Source organism: Primulina huaijiensis, chromosome 11, assembly GCF_012295235.1.
Source record: "Primulina huaijiensis isolate GDHJ02 chromosome 11, ASM1229523v2, whole genome shotgun sequence".
Classification (NCBI taxonomy): Eukaryota; Viridiplantae; Streptophyta; class Magnoliopsida; order Lamiales; family Gesneriaceae; genus Primulina; species Primulina huaijiensis.
This window is the reverse complement of record NC_133316.1, coordinates 21282083-21298572: the sequence shown is the minus strand read 5'-3', so window position 1 is coordinate 21298572 and position 16490 is coordinate 21282083. Positions and strand designations below refer to the sequence as shown.

General features: G+C 33.6%; 3 protein-coding genes and 1 non-coding gene across 4 annotated transcripts; 3 read left to right on the top strand and 1 right to left on the bottom strand.

Moving 5' to 3' along the window:
* The first annotated feature begins 267 nt into the window (after nt 1–267).
* LOC140987585 (wax ester synthase/diacylglycerol acyltransferase 4-like) lies at nt 268–3108 on the top strand. The gene is made up of 5 exons (XM_073456151.1): nt 268–566; nt 1083–1661; nt 2107–2463; nt 2550–2687; nt 2780–3108. The coding sequence occupies exons 1-5, from the start codon at nt 360–362 to the stop codon at nt 2924–2926; spliced, it is 1428 nt and encodes a 475-aa protein (XP_073312252.1). The 5' UTR covers nt 268–359; the 3' UTR covers nt 2927–3108.
* Nucleotides 715–841, top strand: LOC140989098 (U11 spliceosomal RNA). Its single transcript, XR_012177442.1, has one exon. It is a non-coding gene; the product is annotated as a U11 spliceosomal RNA (small nuclear RNA).
* A 1026-nt stretch (nt 3109–4134) lies between the features above and the next one.
* On the top strand, nt 4135–6184 carry LOC140987586 (wax ester synthase/diacylglycerol acyltransferase 4-like). Its single transcript, XM_073456152.1, has 4 exons — nt 4135–4737; nt 5183–5539; nt 5626–5763; nt 5856–6184. Exons 1-4 carry the CDS (start codon nt 4150–4152, stop codon nt 6000–6002), a joined length of 1230 nt encoding a protein of 409 aa, XP_073312253.1. The 5' UTR covers nt 4135–4149; the 3' UTR covers nt 6003–6184.
* A 3700-nt stretch (nt 6185–9884) lies between these two features.
* LOC140987584 (probable serine/threonine-protein kinase At1g54610) lies at nt 9885–14642 on the bottom strand. Its single transcript, XM_073456150.1, has 8 exons — nt 13605–14642; nt 12927–13211; nt 12513–12830; nt 12134–12361; nt 11812–11912; nt 11485–11599; nt 10565–11029; nt 9885–10274 (listed from the first exon to the last, which is right to left on the bottom strand). The coding sequence occupies exons 1-8, from the start codon at nt 14010–14012 to the stop codon at nt 10098–10100; spliced, it is 2097 nt and encodes a 698-aa protein (XP_073312251.1). The 5' UTR covers nt 14013–14642; the 3' UTR covers nt 9885–10097.
* Nucleotides 14643–16490: the final 1848 nt, after the last annotated feature.

Genomic DNA, 16490 nt, shown 5'->3' with positions numbered 1-16490 from the left:
AATACGCAAACACGTATGAGACTAATTCAGATGCTACGTATGAACGAACGTAAGATGATCCAATTTACGACGTCGATCCGCGGGGGAACGTGATAACTACGCCCCCTTTAATTATGGGCATGAACCGGTACTACTCGTTTTTTACAGTCACTTATTACGTCTCTCTGCCCCATGCTACCCACTTCTGTTGACTACTTCTAGCCAGCCTAGCCAATATGTGGCACCTCTTTGTGTGTATGTTTGTACTATAAAAAGGACATTCGACGCAGCAAGAAAATTAATTCGAAGTACTTCACTAGCAAAATTGTTTGTTCTTAACAAAAGGGAACTGGTCAAATAAGTTACTGTAGATTGAAGAGATGTCGGTGAAGAATATGGAGTGCTTTCATGAGGAGGAGGAAACATTGGAACCAATGAGCCCAAGTGCGCAATACTTGAAAAGCTCGGCGTTGTCTCTGTCGATTCTTGGGGTTATGGAGTTCGAGTTGCCCATTGATGACTCCATGACCATGCAGCTTCTGAGAGATGTGTTTTTGCCCGTTAATCCAAGGTTTTCTTCGATCATGGTTAGTTATATATGATTTTCTTGTCTTATTTATTGTTTTTTCTGTTTAATATTATATTACTACCATGACAAAAGAACTAATATATTAAGGGATCTGTAGACTGACCCTTACTCAGATTCATAGAGTGATGATTTTCAAATGAAATTTGTTAAAGGGTCGGTTGGCTAAATATGCCATGATAGCCTCGTGGGATTAGTGCTGTATGGCTATCAAGACATATGGCCGACACAATTTCTGGAAAATTAATAGTGTTGGTCCTCTTGGCCGACCCTCTCAAAAAAAAATGAAATTTGGTTCGGATTTATTTGAAATTCACTATAATTATTGTTTAAATTACAATTTTTTTTTTATTAAATGTGAATTTGAATTTTCCGTCTAAAAAAGTCCATAGAATTCGAAACAATCAATCCAGACACGACCTAATTAAAATTATTTTAGATAAGATTTTTATCCACTGATTTTATATATGCATGACTCCCCACCTGACTACATGTAAATCTTGATTTTATGCAACAGGTTACAGATAAAGGAGTGAAGAAATGGAAAAAAGTTGATGTTAATCTCGAAGAGCACGTAACTGTGCCGAATTTGCCGAGTGATATGTCAATTGATTTCTACGACGAATTCTTCACCAATTACCTGTCAAAGCTAGCGATGGAAGAGTTCCTACCAAACAGGCCCTTGTGGGAAATTCACATATTCAAATACCCAACCAAAAACTCAGCTGGGAATGTAATTTTCAAGCTTCACCATTCACTAGGTGACGGCTACTCTTTAATGGGAGCCCTTTTATCTTGTCTACAAAGAGTGGACAACCCTTTGTTGCCATTAACATTTCCTTCACGTAAATCGACCTCGAAGGATCACGGTACTGGTCGAGGCTACGGATTTTTACGATGTGTCCCCAAATTCTTTTCGGGGTTGACATACACGGTTTATGATTTTGGATGGAACATCTTCAAGAGTAATTTGATTCAAGACGAAGTATCTCCTATCAGATCCGGTGTCGATGGAGTCGAATTTCGACCTATTGTTACATGTACAACGACATTTTCCATCGATCGTATGAGACATATCAAGACCAAACTTAATGTGGTAAGTCTTAATTTATGCTCGTATTAAGTGGATCTAGCTCCAAAATTTTGAAACATTTGATTTTCCCTTTTCTATGTAGACATGTTGCCTTTGCCTCTTTAACATAGCTAGATTGTGCCAGACTTACAGAATAGAAGGCATTTTAATTATTAAAAACATATTTTATACTATGCATTGGTTTGAATTAATGATTGAGGAAATTTATGAGGGACATTACAAAGCCAAAAAAAACCATAAAGTCACGTGGAGCCCATGCATTATTAGCCTACGCATTCAGAAATTGTACGGCAAGAACTGATTGGTATAAAATCAACATATATAGAAAGTGATTTATTATGCAATAAACTTAGATTTTGTTTTTTCCAGGCCGTAAACGTCGAATTTCAGTATCGCATTAATTACATGAAAGTTATAGTTAGATTTTTTATTTTCATCCTTACAACAGACGCTTAATGATGTGATTACGGGAATAATCACATATGGGACCCGTCTATACATGCAAAAGACAAGTAAAGAATATGGCGAAGCAAAATGTACATCACTCGTGTTATTCAACACAAGGGCCATCGGGGGCTACCAGTCAGTGAACGAAATGATCAAGCCTGGATCAGAAACGCCCTGGGGGAATCGTTTCGCGTTCTTGCTAGTTTCCATACCGAAATTGACGAAAAAAGACGAATCGGATAGTCCTCTAATATTTATCAAGAAAGCACATAAATTGATCAAGAGACAAAAGAACTCTGCTGCGGTTCATTTAACTGGCCAGTTGCTCAATCTCATCAGAAAGATCCGAGGCCCCGAGGTACGCCAGGTTCCGCGTTTAATGGGGAATTCTGTAATCAAGTTTATGTTGATTAATTTTTTGTGACATAAATAATAATTGAACAGGCAACAGCTGAATACATCCATGGAACGTTAAAGAACACAAGTATGGCAATTTCCAATGTGATAGGGCCTGTGGAACAAATGGCCTTGGTTGGCCAGCCAGTTAAAGGGATGTACTTCGCCGTGGCGGGGCCGCCTCAGGTAAAAGTCGCAAATATAAACGACATAATCTACGTATTTGTGATTGGATACAACACGATATGGTATGGATGAATTATTTATTGGTATTGCAGAGCTTGTCGGTGACACTGGTGAGTTATGTGGGGACTCTGAGAATTGCAATGACAATGGAGAAAGATTTCATGGATCCAAATAAGTTCAAATCGTGTATAGAATACGCGTTTGAATCGATCTACAGCGCTGCGCTTGACTCTCCGTAAATCAAGTTCTCTCTCTCTCTCAAGAACATCACCAGCTGGCTGGTCCCCTATCCCTATATATATGGGATTTATTTTATATCAATTACTTGTTTGCTCTCGATTTTTGCTTCTAACTAGAAATTGAAATTGGATGGAGCTAGAATATAATTATTTTTGGACAAGTTTATGTCGTTTTATAAGTTGTTAATTTTTTAGTAAAACATTTAAACATAAAGTTTAAATGATTAAATAAATACCAATCAACTAAACTTTAACTAAAAGATTATTAATTTACAAAATATTATTTCATAAAATATATAATTTTAAAAAAATTATTAATCTAATTAAATTTGGATTTTTTTGATTTGTTCGGTTTTTTACATAAATAATCTGAAATCAAATTATATAAACTTTGATTTTAACATTTATATCTGAATTTAAAAATTCGATTTCAGACTCGGTTTGGTTTTTGGTTTCTTCGGTTTAGATTGACGATTTTTTGGTTTAAACCAAACATTCAAAATTGAAAAAAAAAAACATAACATTTTTAGTCCATTAACTTGGTCAATGTTGGGTCTTAGTCCAATAAGTTTTCAGAGTTTGCTTTTGAAACAAGAACTTTTAAATTTCAGCTATTTTGATCAAATTTCTTACAAGAAGTCCGATAAGTCAACAATTTTTGATGTCATATCAGCATTTGATTCCGTGAATATTATCTTTTGATGACATAAAATTACCGTAACAAAATCAAATCAAACTTTGATAGTTAGAGGACCAAAAATATTATTTTATTCATTAAAATTTAACTATACTTTTTTTGAAAAAATAAATTTATCTATATATATATATAAAAGCAGAGTTGTCTGCTATATTTAGTAATTTCCCGCCCAAATAGACATTCTAAAAAAGGAAATAATCGAAAAATGTGGTAACTTATATATTATAATAAATGTCTAAATATATTTAATTTATTATTAAAANAATAGTGTTGGTCCTCTTGGCCGACCCTCTCAAAAAAAAATGAAATTTGGTTCGGATTTATTTGAAATTCACTATAATTATTGTTTAAATTACAATTTTTTTTTTATTAAATGTGAATTTGAATTTTCCGTCTAAAAAAGTCCATAGAATTCGAAACAATCAATCCAGACACGACCTAATTAAAATTATTTTAGATAAGATTTTTATCCACTGATTTTATATATGCATGACTCCCCACCTGACTACATGTAAATCTTGATTTTATGCAACAGGTTACAGATAAAGGAGTGAAGAAATGGAAAAAAGTTGATGTTAATCTCGAAGAGCACGTAACTGTGCCGAATTTGCCGAGTGATATGTCAATTGATTTCTACGACGAATTCTTCACCAATTACCTGTCAAAGCTAGCGATGGAAGAGTTCCTACCAAACAGGCCCTTGTGGGAAATTCACATATTCAAATACCCAACCAAAAACTCAGCTGGGAATGTAATTTTCAAGCTTCACCATTCACTAGGTGACGGCTACTCTTTAATGGGAGCCCTTTTATCTTGTCTACAAAGAGTGGACAACCCTTTGTTGCCATTAACATTTCCTTCACGTAAATCGACCTCGAAGGATCACGGTACTGGTCGAGGCTACGGATTTTTACGATGTGTCCCCAAATTCTTTTCGGGGTTGACATACACGGTTTATGATTTTGGATGGAACATCTTCAAGAGTAATTTGATTCAAGACGAAGTATCTCCTATCAGATCCGGTGTCGATGGAGTCGAATTTCGACCTATTGTTACATGTACAACGACATTTTCCATCGATCGTATGAGACATATCAAGACCAAACTTAATGTGGTAAGTCTTAATTTATGCTCGTATTAAGTGGATCTAGCTCCAAAATTTTGAAACATTTGATTTTCCCTTTTCTATGTAGACATGTTGCCTTTGCCTCTTTAACATAGCTAGATTGTGCCAGACTTACAGAATAGAAGGCATTTTAATTATTAAAAACATATTTTATACTATGCATTGGTTTGAATTAATGATTGAGGAAATTTATGAGGGACATTACAAAGCCAAAAAAAACCATAAAGTCACGTGGAGCCCATGCATTATTAGCCTACGCATTCAGAAATTGTACGGCAAGAACTGATTGGTATAAAATCAACATATATAGAAAGTGATTTATTATGCAATAAACTTAGATTTTGTTTTTTCCAGGCCGTAAACGTCGAATTTCAGTATCGCATTAATTACATGAAAGTTATAGTTAGATTTTTTATTTTCATCCTTACAACAGACGCTTAATGATGTGATTACGGGAATAATCACATATGGGACCCGTCTATACATGCAAAAGACAAGTAAAGAATATGGCGAAGCAAAATGTACATCACTCGTGTTATTCAACACAAGGGCCATCGGGGGCTACCAGTCAGTGAACGAAATGATCAAGCCTGGATCAGAAACGCCCTGGGGGAATCGTTTCGCGTTCTTGCTAGTTTCCATACCGAAATTGACGAAAAAAGACGAATCGGATAGTCCTCTAATATTTATCAAGAAAGCACATAAATTGATCAAGAGACAAAAGAACTCTGCTGCGGTTCATTTAACTGGCCAGTTGCTCAATCTCATCAGAAAGATCCGAGGCCCCGAGGTACGCCAGGTTCCGCGTTTAATGGGGAATTCTGTAATCAAGTTTATGTTGATTAATTTTTTGTGACATAAATAATAATTGAACAGGCAACAGCTGAATACATCCATGGAACGTTAAAGAACACAAGTATGGCAATTTCCAATGTGATAGGGCCTGTGGAACAAATGGCCTTGGTTGGCCAGCCAGTTAAAGGGATGTACTTCGCCGTGGCGGGGCCGCCTCAGGTAAAAGTCGCAAATATAAACGACATAATCTACGTATTTGTGATTGGATACAACACGATATGGTATGGATGAATTATTTATTGGTATTGCAGAGCTTGTCGGTGACACTGGTGAGTTATGTGGGGACTCTGAGAATTGCAATGACAATGGAGAAAGATTTCATGGATCCAAATAAGTTCAAATCGTGTATAGAATACGCGTTTGAATCGATCTACAGCGCTGCGCTTGACTCTCCGTAAATCAAGTTCTCTCTCTCTCTCAAGAACATCACCAGCTGGCTGGTCCCCTATCCCTATATATATGGGATTTATTTTATATCAATTACTTGTTTGCTCTCGATTTTTGCTTCTAACTAGAAATTGAAATTGGATGGAGCTAGAATATAATTATTTTTGGACAAGTTTATGTCGTTTTATAAGTTGTTAATTTTTTAGTAAAACATTTAAACATAAAGTTTAAATGATTAAATAAATACCAATCAACTAAACTTTAACTAAAAGATTATTAATTTACAAAATATTATTTCATAAAATATATAATTTTAAAAAAATTATTAATCTAATTAAATTTGGATTTTTTTGATTTGTTCGGTTTTTTACATAAATAATCTGAAATCAAATTATATAAACTTTGATTTTAACATTTATATCTGAATTTAAAAATTCGATTTCAGACTCGGTTTGGTTTTTGGTTTCTTCGGTTTAGATTGACGATTTTTTGGTTTAAACCAAACATTCAAAATTGAAAAAAAAAAACATAACATTTTTAGTCCATTAACTTGGTCAATGTTGGGTCTTAGTCCAATAAGTTTTCAGAGTTTGCTTTTGAAACAAGAACTTTTAAATTTCAGCTATTTTGATCAAATTTCTTACAAGAAGTCCGATAAGTCAACAATTTTTGATGTCATATCAGCATTTGATTCCGTGAATATTATCTTTTGATGACATAAAATTACCGTAACAAAATCAAATCAAACTTTGATAGTTAGAGGACCAAAAATATTATTTTATTCATTAAAATTTAACTATACTTTTTTTGAAAAAATAAATTTATCTATATATATATATAAAAGCAGAGTTGTCTGCTATATTTAGTAATTTCCCGCCCAAATAGACATTCTAAAAAAGGAAATAATCGAAAAATGTGGTAACTTATATATTATAATAAATGTCTAAATATATTTAATTTATTATTAAAACTGCATATTAATGTTTGTGTGGATGACTTCTTGAAAATTGAATCTCTTCTTGGAATTACAAACCAAATTAAATTACATTTCAAATTTCAAATCCAGAAATTAAATTCCATTCTGGGAATTATAAACCAAATTCAAATTGTTATTCAAAATTTAAATATGAATTCTAAAAATTTGAAACATGTTTAAAAAATTGTGCTCCGTTGAAATCATTTTATTAATTTAAAATTAATGACACATATATATAGATGTAAGGTTATTATAATTAAAAAATTTTCATCTATATTTTAGATGAACTAATTTTTAATTTGATTTTATTTTTGAGATCTAATATATTTATTTCAATGATAGTATAAAATCATTTTTCTCTTCAATATATCAACTTTAATCTTAGACCAACAATTCTCGAATTAATATAGATGATTAAAAAATAATTATATGTCAATTTAATATAAACTACCATTTTATTATTATTTTTATTCATGCAAAATAATAAAAAAAGGAAAAATTGTTAATTAACATATTTAGAATTAAAATATATGTATGGAATTTGACATACTCAACATGCCAATTTTGTTAGTTAAATTACTTCAAGGCCAAAATTGATAATGAAGTTGTATAATAGGCTATTATTAATAATCCATGTTAAATAAATTTATATTAAATACCAATTATTATTTTTTTTACTTGAATACATTTATATTGTGAGTTATCATTATAAATGTTTGTTTTAGAATTAGTTCCATTTATTTTAATTATTTTTTGTTGTAAATATTTAAACAGAAAATATGGATTTGAGAGCCAGAGTATCTCAACAATTTAGTTTTCATGGTTCATTCAAGATGCTGATTATAATATCAATATCTCCGTAAGTGATTACAAATGGTATGATTTTTTTAATTAAATAAAGTACTTTATCTCCAACATAGATCATTCTCTTGGATTATGCAATAATACTATATTGATCGTGACAAGACTTGGAAACCATGTTTTGGAAGGAAAATTTCTTAATGGAAGTAATGTAGGTCACAAAGTGCTTATTCCAAGAATGACATTGACGCCTTCTGATCTAAGGATTCCTTTTAAATTTTAACAAAGACCGTATCCTTTGATTGTATCATATGCAATGACAATCAACAAAAATCAGGGGCAATCATTGTCTCATGTAGGACTTTTTTTGAAGAACTCTGTTTTAGTCATGGTCAAGTGTATGTTGCTGTATCTAGAGTTACGAATCCTAAGGATCTAAAAATTTTGATATGCGATAGTGATAGCAACCCAAAAAATTCAATGACTAATGTTATATTTAAGGGAGTTTTTCAAAATTTGTAATTTGTTTTTGTTTTTGTTTTCTAATTATATGATCTATAATCCATTTAGTTTATTTGTATTTTAATTTAAATTATTTATTGAAATTAAAACCACATTAAAAGTTTGTATTATGTTTATCATTTTATTTTGTTACAGTTATTGTTTTCTACATAGTACATAAATCTGTATGTGAGTACAATATAATTGACAATCACATTATATCATTCATTGTCTAATACAAGCGTGATATTAATTTTCAGCTGAAATACAAAAATGGCTCTTTTATTCAGTGTTTCATTGTTAAGATCTATATTATGAAAGTCACATAGAAAAAATAAACAAATTATCATACATACTAATTTTAATAATGAATTAAATAAAATAATTGTCCGTGTAAGATCGAGCGCTTGCCGCTTACCAAGAGCCATAGCTGGTTGTAATGGTGCAACTCAAATCTTTTAAACCGCACAGCAGCTCAACCACCACGGTTCGATCGCTCTACCAAGCAGGGACAATTATTGCACCCAACAGTCCGTGCATCGCACGGGTGAAAAACTAGTTTCTAATAATTCAAAACTTTGAATCTAATCCAGCTTGGATTTTTTTTCAACTGCCTACTTAAGCGGCTCACAAATTTCTACTGCATTTGCTGCCCGATTAATCCCATCACGTTGTTAATTATTAGTTATGCTATTTATTTTATATTTTAAAATTATAATGTATATAATCAAGTAATTATAATGTTAGTTACATTATTATAATCATATTTCTGACATACATGTCTAATTATAAGATGGATCTAGTTAATTTTAAAATAATACTAAATCAAAGTTGTGAAGAATTATTTTTAAAATATGTACGAAAATAGCCAAAAATGAAATTAACTTTTTATTATTTTCAGTTCAAAATGATATGCATATTTCTCGGACTTTCTGCCATAAGCCCAATGATGATCACCCCCGATCCAACCCACATTTCATCCGATACCCGGCCCTCGTTTTGAATCCTCCAACAACTTTTCTCGAGGGTGCAATACGCAAAATTAAAAAAAATTAAAGGGTGCAATTGTCAATCTTAAAATATATAAGTTCATTTCTTTAAAAAAAAAAAAAAGGGTTTCCCTCGACGTTTGACAGAGACGAGTGTACCATTGTGTGTAGTTGTCATTTATTCGAGTTTAGAGGAACTGTATGTGGGCACGCAGTTACAGTTTTAATTCGTAACAAGGTGTCGTCCATTCCTGAGATTTATATACTTAGGCGTTGGAGGAAGGATGTGACTAAGTATTGGATCGGTTCATTTCGATATTGAATCGATCCATTCACGTTCCCTTCGCCTTTATTCATGTTCCTTTAGCTTAGAAGTTTGTCAAAAACCGCTCATTGTCTATGCAATCTCACAACACCGACGATCATCTCTTATCCTTTTCGCCCGGACGTCACAAAATATATTTATTTATACATGTATATATTCATTTATATTTAAAAGAAATTTGTTATTTGCACGTGTAATTGTTTTTCTTATTACAATTAAAATGTCAAAGTAAGGAATTTTCGGGGAATATGATCAAATAATTATAGGATTGAGAAAGGGGTTACATTGGAGAACTCTATAGACATTGAACTAAAATCCAAAATTCTATAAATACGACGCCAAAAATGCAAATTTTTTTACCGAACATCACTACATCGCATTACAGCAACCAATTATCTTGCAATCATTTCATGCAAAGATTTGACCGTAATACTGAAAATATAGAAACATTAATCCTCAATGATCAGAATAAATATACACTAAAACCATCTATTTACATGGTAGGGATGAAACTTCAAACACGCGCCTCCTGAGGCCGGGCTCTACCAATTTTTGCTTTCTCGTGCCTCATGCGTCGCGCGACTTCTTGGATCCGGCGATCATGCTCCTTGAGAACCTGGTCTATATTATTTGAAGGGACAAGTATTGGACCTGAGAAATGATATTTTCTCTCTTTGTTGTCATGTCCATCCTGAGGAGAGAATACATGAAAGCCTTTTTATATAAGCCAAACAAATCAACAAGGGAGGATCCCGCAGGGATCGAGGCGAAGCAATTTTTTTTAGAATAGTATATTTCTCCCTAAATTCTATTACATCAACCCTCTCCCAAATCCATCCCTGGATCTCCCCACTACTCCATATAGTATGCATAAAATGGAAGCAACTAGGAGATTAGGTGATCATTTCGGGCAGCTGTAGAAAGATGATGAAATTATAAGACAAAAACAAGGTGTTTTTCAAGTTTAGTGCTGAAGCTTACTATAACTGGTTCTTTTGTGCTAGCTCTTCCATTTTCTATTTGTCGGGTGCCAGAAAAGATACGCCTGGGATGTTTTCGATCCTGCTTCCTCGCTGGATCTCCAAATGATTCGGAAAGTCTACCTGCTTGACTTGCAGCTTCTGCATGTGAAGCCCACTCGTCTCGGGATTCAGCTGTTGCAAAAGCCCTGGATGCTACCAAACCTGATAGTGCGGATAAATCACTTCTAGTAGAACCAGTGGAAATATCGTCGTTTTTCCTGCCAGAGTATGTCCACCCCACTCCTGGGGCAAGGGGCCCTGAATGAGAATATCTTTCTGGGCATTTCTGGGGATGATCTTTGCTCGTTTCTATCATACCTTGTACAGGCTGCCGGGTATCAATTGGAAAACCTGAAGCAGCTTCTTCCTCCTGAGAGTCGAACATTTCGCTCCGGCTCTTTGAATTAGGATGGTCTCGCCTCCTCTGGGGAAAAAAGGCATAGAAAAATGCCAGATTCCAATTTATCAGGCCACAGAAAAAAGAGGGGAAAAAAATGGGATCGGGGTAGAATGGACCGGAAGACACGAGTATAAACATGTATTTGAATTCCAGTACGTGCCATCCAAAAAATACAAAGTTTCCTATATCCTGATAACAGATAGATCTAACAGTGAGGACTAAAAGCTTGTTAGAAAAAGAATCGAGCTTTCATCATGAAGGTGGAGGATTTACATATTATAAAACCCCATACCAAAGCCCATTAATCCGCTATATTATTAAGGGTCAGACCATTAAAGTAATTATTTTTGGTTTCCAATACTACCAAAAAAAATTCCCAAAAATACCCATACTACCCTTTTTCCCAAAAACAATCCTTTAGGTTTGAAAATTGAATTAAGTTTTGTTTATTTGAGTTTAAGACTGAATCTATCAAATACCTGCATCGATCTTGCTAACTCGGTATTAGTATCGGGTACTGGAGCAGCTTGCAATTCCTTCATTCTTTTGAATTCATTTGCACCCCTTTGTCCCTTAACTCCATGGATCCCTTGCCTGTAAAAATATAGTTCAAAATACAAGCTAACAAGCCAGCAAGCAAAATTAAGTAACAATGTCCTTTCACCCCTTTGTCCCTTACTTAGGGTCCCATTTCGTGCCAATATATCTTTAGAAGGCTTAATTTGCAATAGATCAAAACTAAAGAAACTTATTTTCACAAATAAGTACCCAAAAATAGAAAATCACAATATCGTCACAGCACATACCTTCTTGCTTCCTCTTCCCGTAGTTTTGCATCTATTTCTTTGCTTGGAGGGTACTTCGGTAAACTTGATGGAGAGCAAGCAAATGGTTTTGTTGAGAAGAACTGTAAGAAAATAATAAACAAAAGAACATAGAGCACAATATGATATCCATAAGCCAAGACCATATCCTAAATTGTACAAAGGGACATCGGTCAACTAGTATCTCAAGCCTCATAGATAATTCTAGGATGGTCGCAAATGTATCCACACACACGCGCACGCACGCACACATACATATATATGTATATATAGAGAGAGAAAGGAAGAGACGGAGAGGACTAACCTCACTTTTGAGAGCACTAGCAGCAGTACTTCGACCAGAAGGATCAATTGAGAGTAAGGTCTCCATGAGGCTCACGGCAGCAGCAGGAAGATCCTTAAATGTTTCGGCAATTCGCCGTCTATATGGCTGAACTGGCTTAAACACAGTCGAATGAGGTAATTTTGACTTCCTCCAGTAATCCTCGGAGGGAGAACCACAAAGCTTGAATATCTTATGTAATTGCTCAACCTAAAAAAGTTATAAGACTAGCCTTATGAAAAAGAACCGCCAAAGGAATGAGCCGTATATGCAAGAAAAGAACAAACATCGACTAAAATTCAATAGATAAGTATCCAGAAATTATGAGTTCGCATGATAAAAGCCATGTTCCAAATAATACCTCTGTCCTTCCAGGCATGATGGGCTTGCCGACACATAATTCTCCAAGGATACAGCCAGTACTCCATAAATCCACAGCAACTCCATACTGAGTTGCTCCAAGTAAAAGTTCTGGTGGCCGATACCACAAAGTCACAACACGGCTTGTTAATGGAACACTTTGACGACTATCAAAACAACATGCTAAGCCAAAATCTGCGATCTTCAAGATGCCATTATTATCAACTAAAAGATTTGAACCCTTAATATCTCGATGCAGGACACCACGATTATGACAATAATCTAATCCAGACAACAGCTGCTGCATGTAGCACTTCACCTAAAAAATAAACCAGAAACCAAAGTTAAAATTTTTCCAATTAGTGTTGCATTTAAGACAGGAAACAAGATAGAAGAATTCATCACAAAAATTTACCTGCGCTTCTGTAAACTTGACTCCAGGGAGTGAAGCGAGTCCAGTGAGATCATGTTCCATATATTCAAAAACGAGATATAAACTGGATGATGTTCTTGAAGTGACCAAGCCTTCCAGTTTGATTATATTTGGATGATCAAGGCTTCGCAAAATAAGAATCTCCCTGACCATAAATTTGACACTTTCTGGATCCATATTATCAAAACGAACTTTTTTAAGAGCAACAACTTTGTTTTGCAAGAGATCACGACCCTTGTACACACTACTGTAAGTACCCTGGCCTATCTGCAATTATAAAATGCTATCACAAAAGAACCCAAAACAAATCACATAAAAATGGAACACCGAACACAAATCCCTGGCCAGTCCCTTGCATGTATATGAAAGGAAGAGATATTTTTCACTACAAAAAAATGACAAATTTGGGAATATGCACACAGCTTTCATTCTGGGATGCATCCTTTGGATATGCTTCTCCGCAAATCCCAGGTAACCCTGAACTAAAGGAACAAGACCAGCATACTTCAGAAACAATTTAGTTGATAAAACCTTTAACTCTCGAATTTCTGCGAAAACTACATGCTTTAGTTTGATTTAGAAAAGGCATTCAAATCATACTTTCACACTATAGAAAGTACATATCTTGTAATGAATTGAACAAGAAGACCAAAAAAATACCTTATCAAGCTTTTCGAAAGTGTCTGCTTTACGGGGTATCCATCCCCGAATAGCTTCACCTGCCCCTGCAACGAGCCAAGATGGCCATCCAGCTGCAACCTGTTCTCCTTCTACAGCTTTAGGAATATTTGCCACTAAAGGAAAATTGTTCGCGGTTTCAGGGGCTTCTCTTTTCTTGTCATAGTAATCATCTCTCACCCTTCTTGATCCGTTTACTTTTTTATCAATCAATCCAATTCTTACACTACGATTCTCCAAGTTCTCCTTCAGACGAAAGCTCTCATCTCTTTTTGAGGAAATCGCTCGAGCCGCACGTAATTCTGATGTTTTCCTAATCAATTCTCTCTGCTTAGGACTCTCCTCACTGTCTTTGATTACTGAAGAAGCTTTACCACACACACAACCCATAGTTTTCACCAACAACAATCAAAACCCTCTTCCAAACTCGTAAATAACAGTCAATCCACTGTATAATCTCTTCAAAATTTCTCAGTTTTCAGAAACCCGTGAAGAAAATGGCATCCATCATATAATTAAGGTGAATCCAACCACATAAATCAAGACCCAATTCAATACAAAATCGAATACTCTCATGCAACACCCGACCGGACTTTGAAACGAAAAATCAGCTTCTTCGACAATTCAAAACCACAAACCAAGGAGCCATAATTTACGCCATAGCTTCACGCATAACAGTATATTGAAAAAGAATCAAACTTTAAAACCGGATCAAAGAAAATCAATTGCCAGATTCTCGAACAAACTCAAATCTTGAACAAAAACGAAACAAGCCCAGAAACAGTCTGCGCAGATTGAGGAATTGTTGATTACCTGCCACAAAATTCTTCAAAGAATGATGAAAAAGACTGGGTCTTGAATAAAATTAATGAGCTGTGCTATTGACTATTCAACACGCTTAATAAAAATTAACTAAAATAAGATACTCTAGAACACAAATCCAATCTTATTTAGAGAGAAACGATGAATGCCGGCAAGTTTACTTCTCTCTACTCTCTGTACACGCGCGCGCATATATATATATATATATATAACATAGATTCACAGTCAAGACTTGATGACGGCGTGGGACTGTCCTTTTCCAACTAGAGATTGGTAATGTTCTTTATTATTTTTAACCTTTCCTTTTCTTTTTCTCATGGAACAAATTTCTTTTCGTTTTGGATGGTCCAAAAATAATGTACAAAATAAAATTAATAATTATATTCAAGAAAACAATATATCTCTAAATAAAAATAAATTTTTATCAAACTTAAATTAAATTGGGTGCGTATTTTTTTTTAAAAAATTTATTTAATGTTAGAGCAATAGTGTATTTAACTTCCATTCAAAAAGTTATATCATTCTATGTTATTACTAGTTATTTTACATGTTTGAAGGCAAAAATAAGATACAAAAATTCTTGTGAGACGATCTCACAAATCAATTTCGTGGGTCTAATAATATCTTATTTGGGTCATCCATGAAAAAATATTACTTTTTATGCTAAAAATATTACTTTTTATTGTGAATATCGAGATGATTGACTCGTCTCACAGATAAAAATTCGTGAGATCGTCTCACAAGAGACTTACTAAAAATAAGATACCAAAATCTTATTGAAAGTTCAATGAAAAAAAATGAAGATGTAGTTCTCAGGTATCAATTTTCCACGTTATATGGTACATGTAGTATGCTTTCGTTGGTGACGGATTTACTATTATTATTATTATTATTATTATTATTATTATTATTATTAAACTACAATTATTTGAATATCTTAGCAGAGTTGAAAACAATTAAAAAAAAATATATAGTATATATGGGTTCTCATTCACAAAAAATACAGCGGAACCCAATAATTTACTTCAAATTGATAAATCTTACTTCGTAAAAGGTAGATGATTAATGTTTAGTACCTTCTAATAAAAAAAATTATAAATTAAATTAATTACCGAATTCATTAAAAAAATTACATTGTGTAAAGTAGAGATATACATTTTAATATCAATGTTTGTCCCCTTCGTTCGAGATATATCAAAATGATGAAGACAAATATTAATCAACATATTTAAAATCAGAAATTCACATCATATATTAGACCCAAATGTTGATTATATTCAATTCTTAGCAATAATCTTAATATAATAACTAGTACTTGAGCATACAATGTGTCTGCAATAATATAGAAAAAAAAATACATATAAAAAGAATTTAATTTTATTTAAAAGATAATAACAGGACTGAAAGATAATTATTTAGTTTTTCACAGTGTAGACATCTGCATGGATATTCGTCGTTTCGCACTTTGGGGTGGAAAAATAAAGTATACAAAATATATATTATTTACTTTAATATTTAAAATAAAAAATTAAATAAAGAAAATAATGGTGTACGCCAAGCCCGTGAAAAATAATTCGTCCACTAAATCATGAGAAACTTGCACGAACTACATACCACTTGCTATCGTCTTAAAAAAAAAAAAAAAAAAAACACACACACACACACACACAAATATATATATATATACTTAGACCAGGATCAGTGTTGGAGGCAGAGCTCTCGGCTATCCATTTTGGTTTAATGCTTGCTGTGAGAGGTAACTTTTCTGATGTTTGGGTCTTCTCGGACTCCTGTAATGCTGTTAAAGAGGTAATGTCGAAGTCTGAGGCTCGAAACAATCAAGGACTGTTAGTCTTGCACATATTGGATATTTTAACTTCTGGTAGATTTAACAAGTTAAATCATGTTAGTAGAAATGCAAACAAGTTAGCGCACTGTTTGGCGCATTTTGCTTTATCTCATCCTTCTCGTTCATGTTGGATGGATGGTTTTTACCCATCGTGGTTGATGGATGTAGCTACTGTTGATTTAATTAATGCATAATAT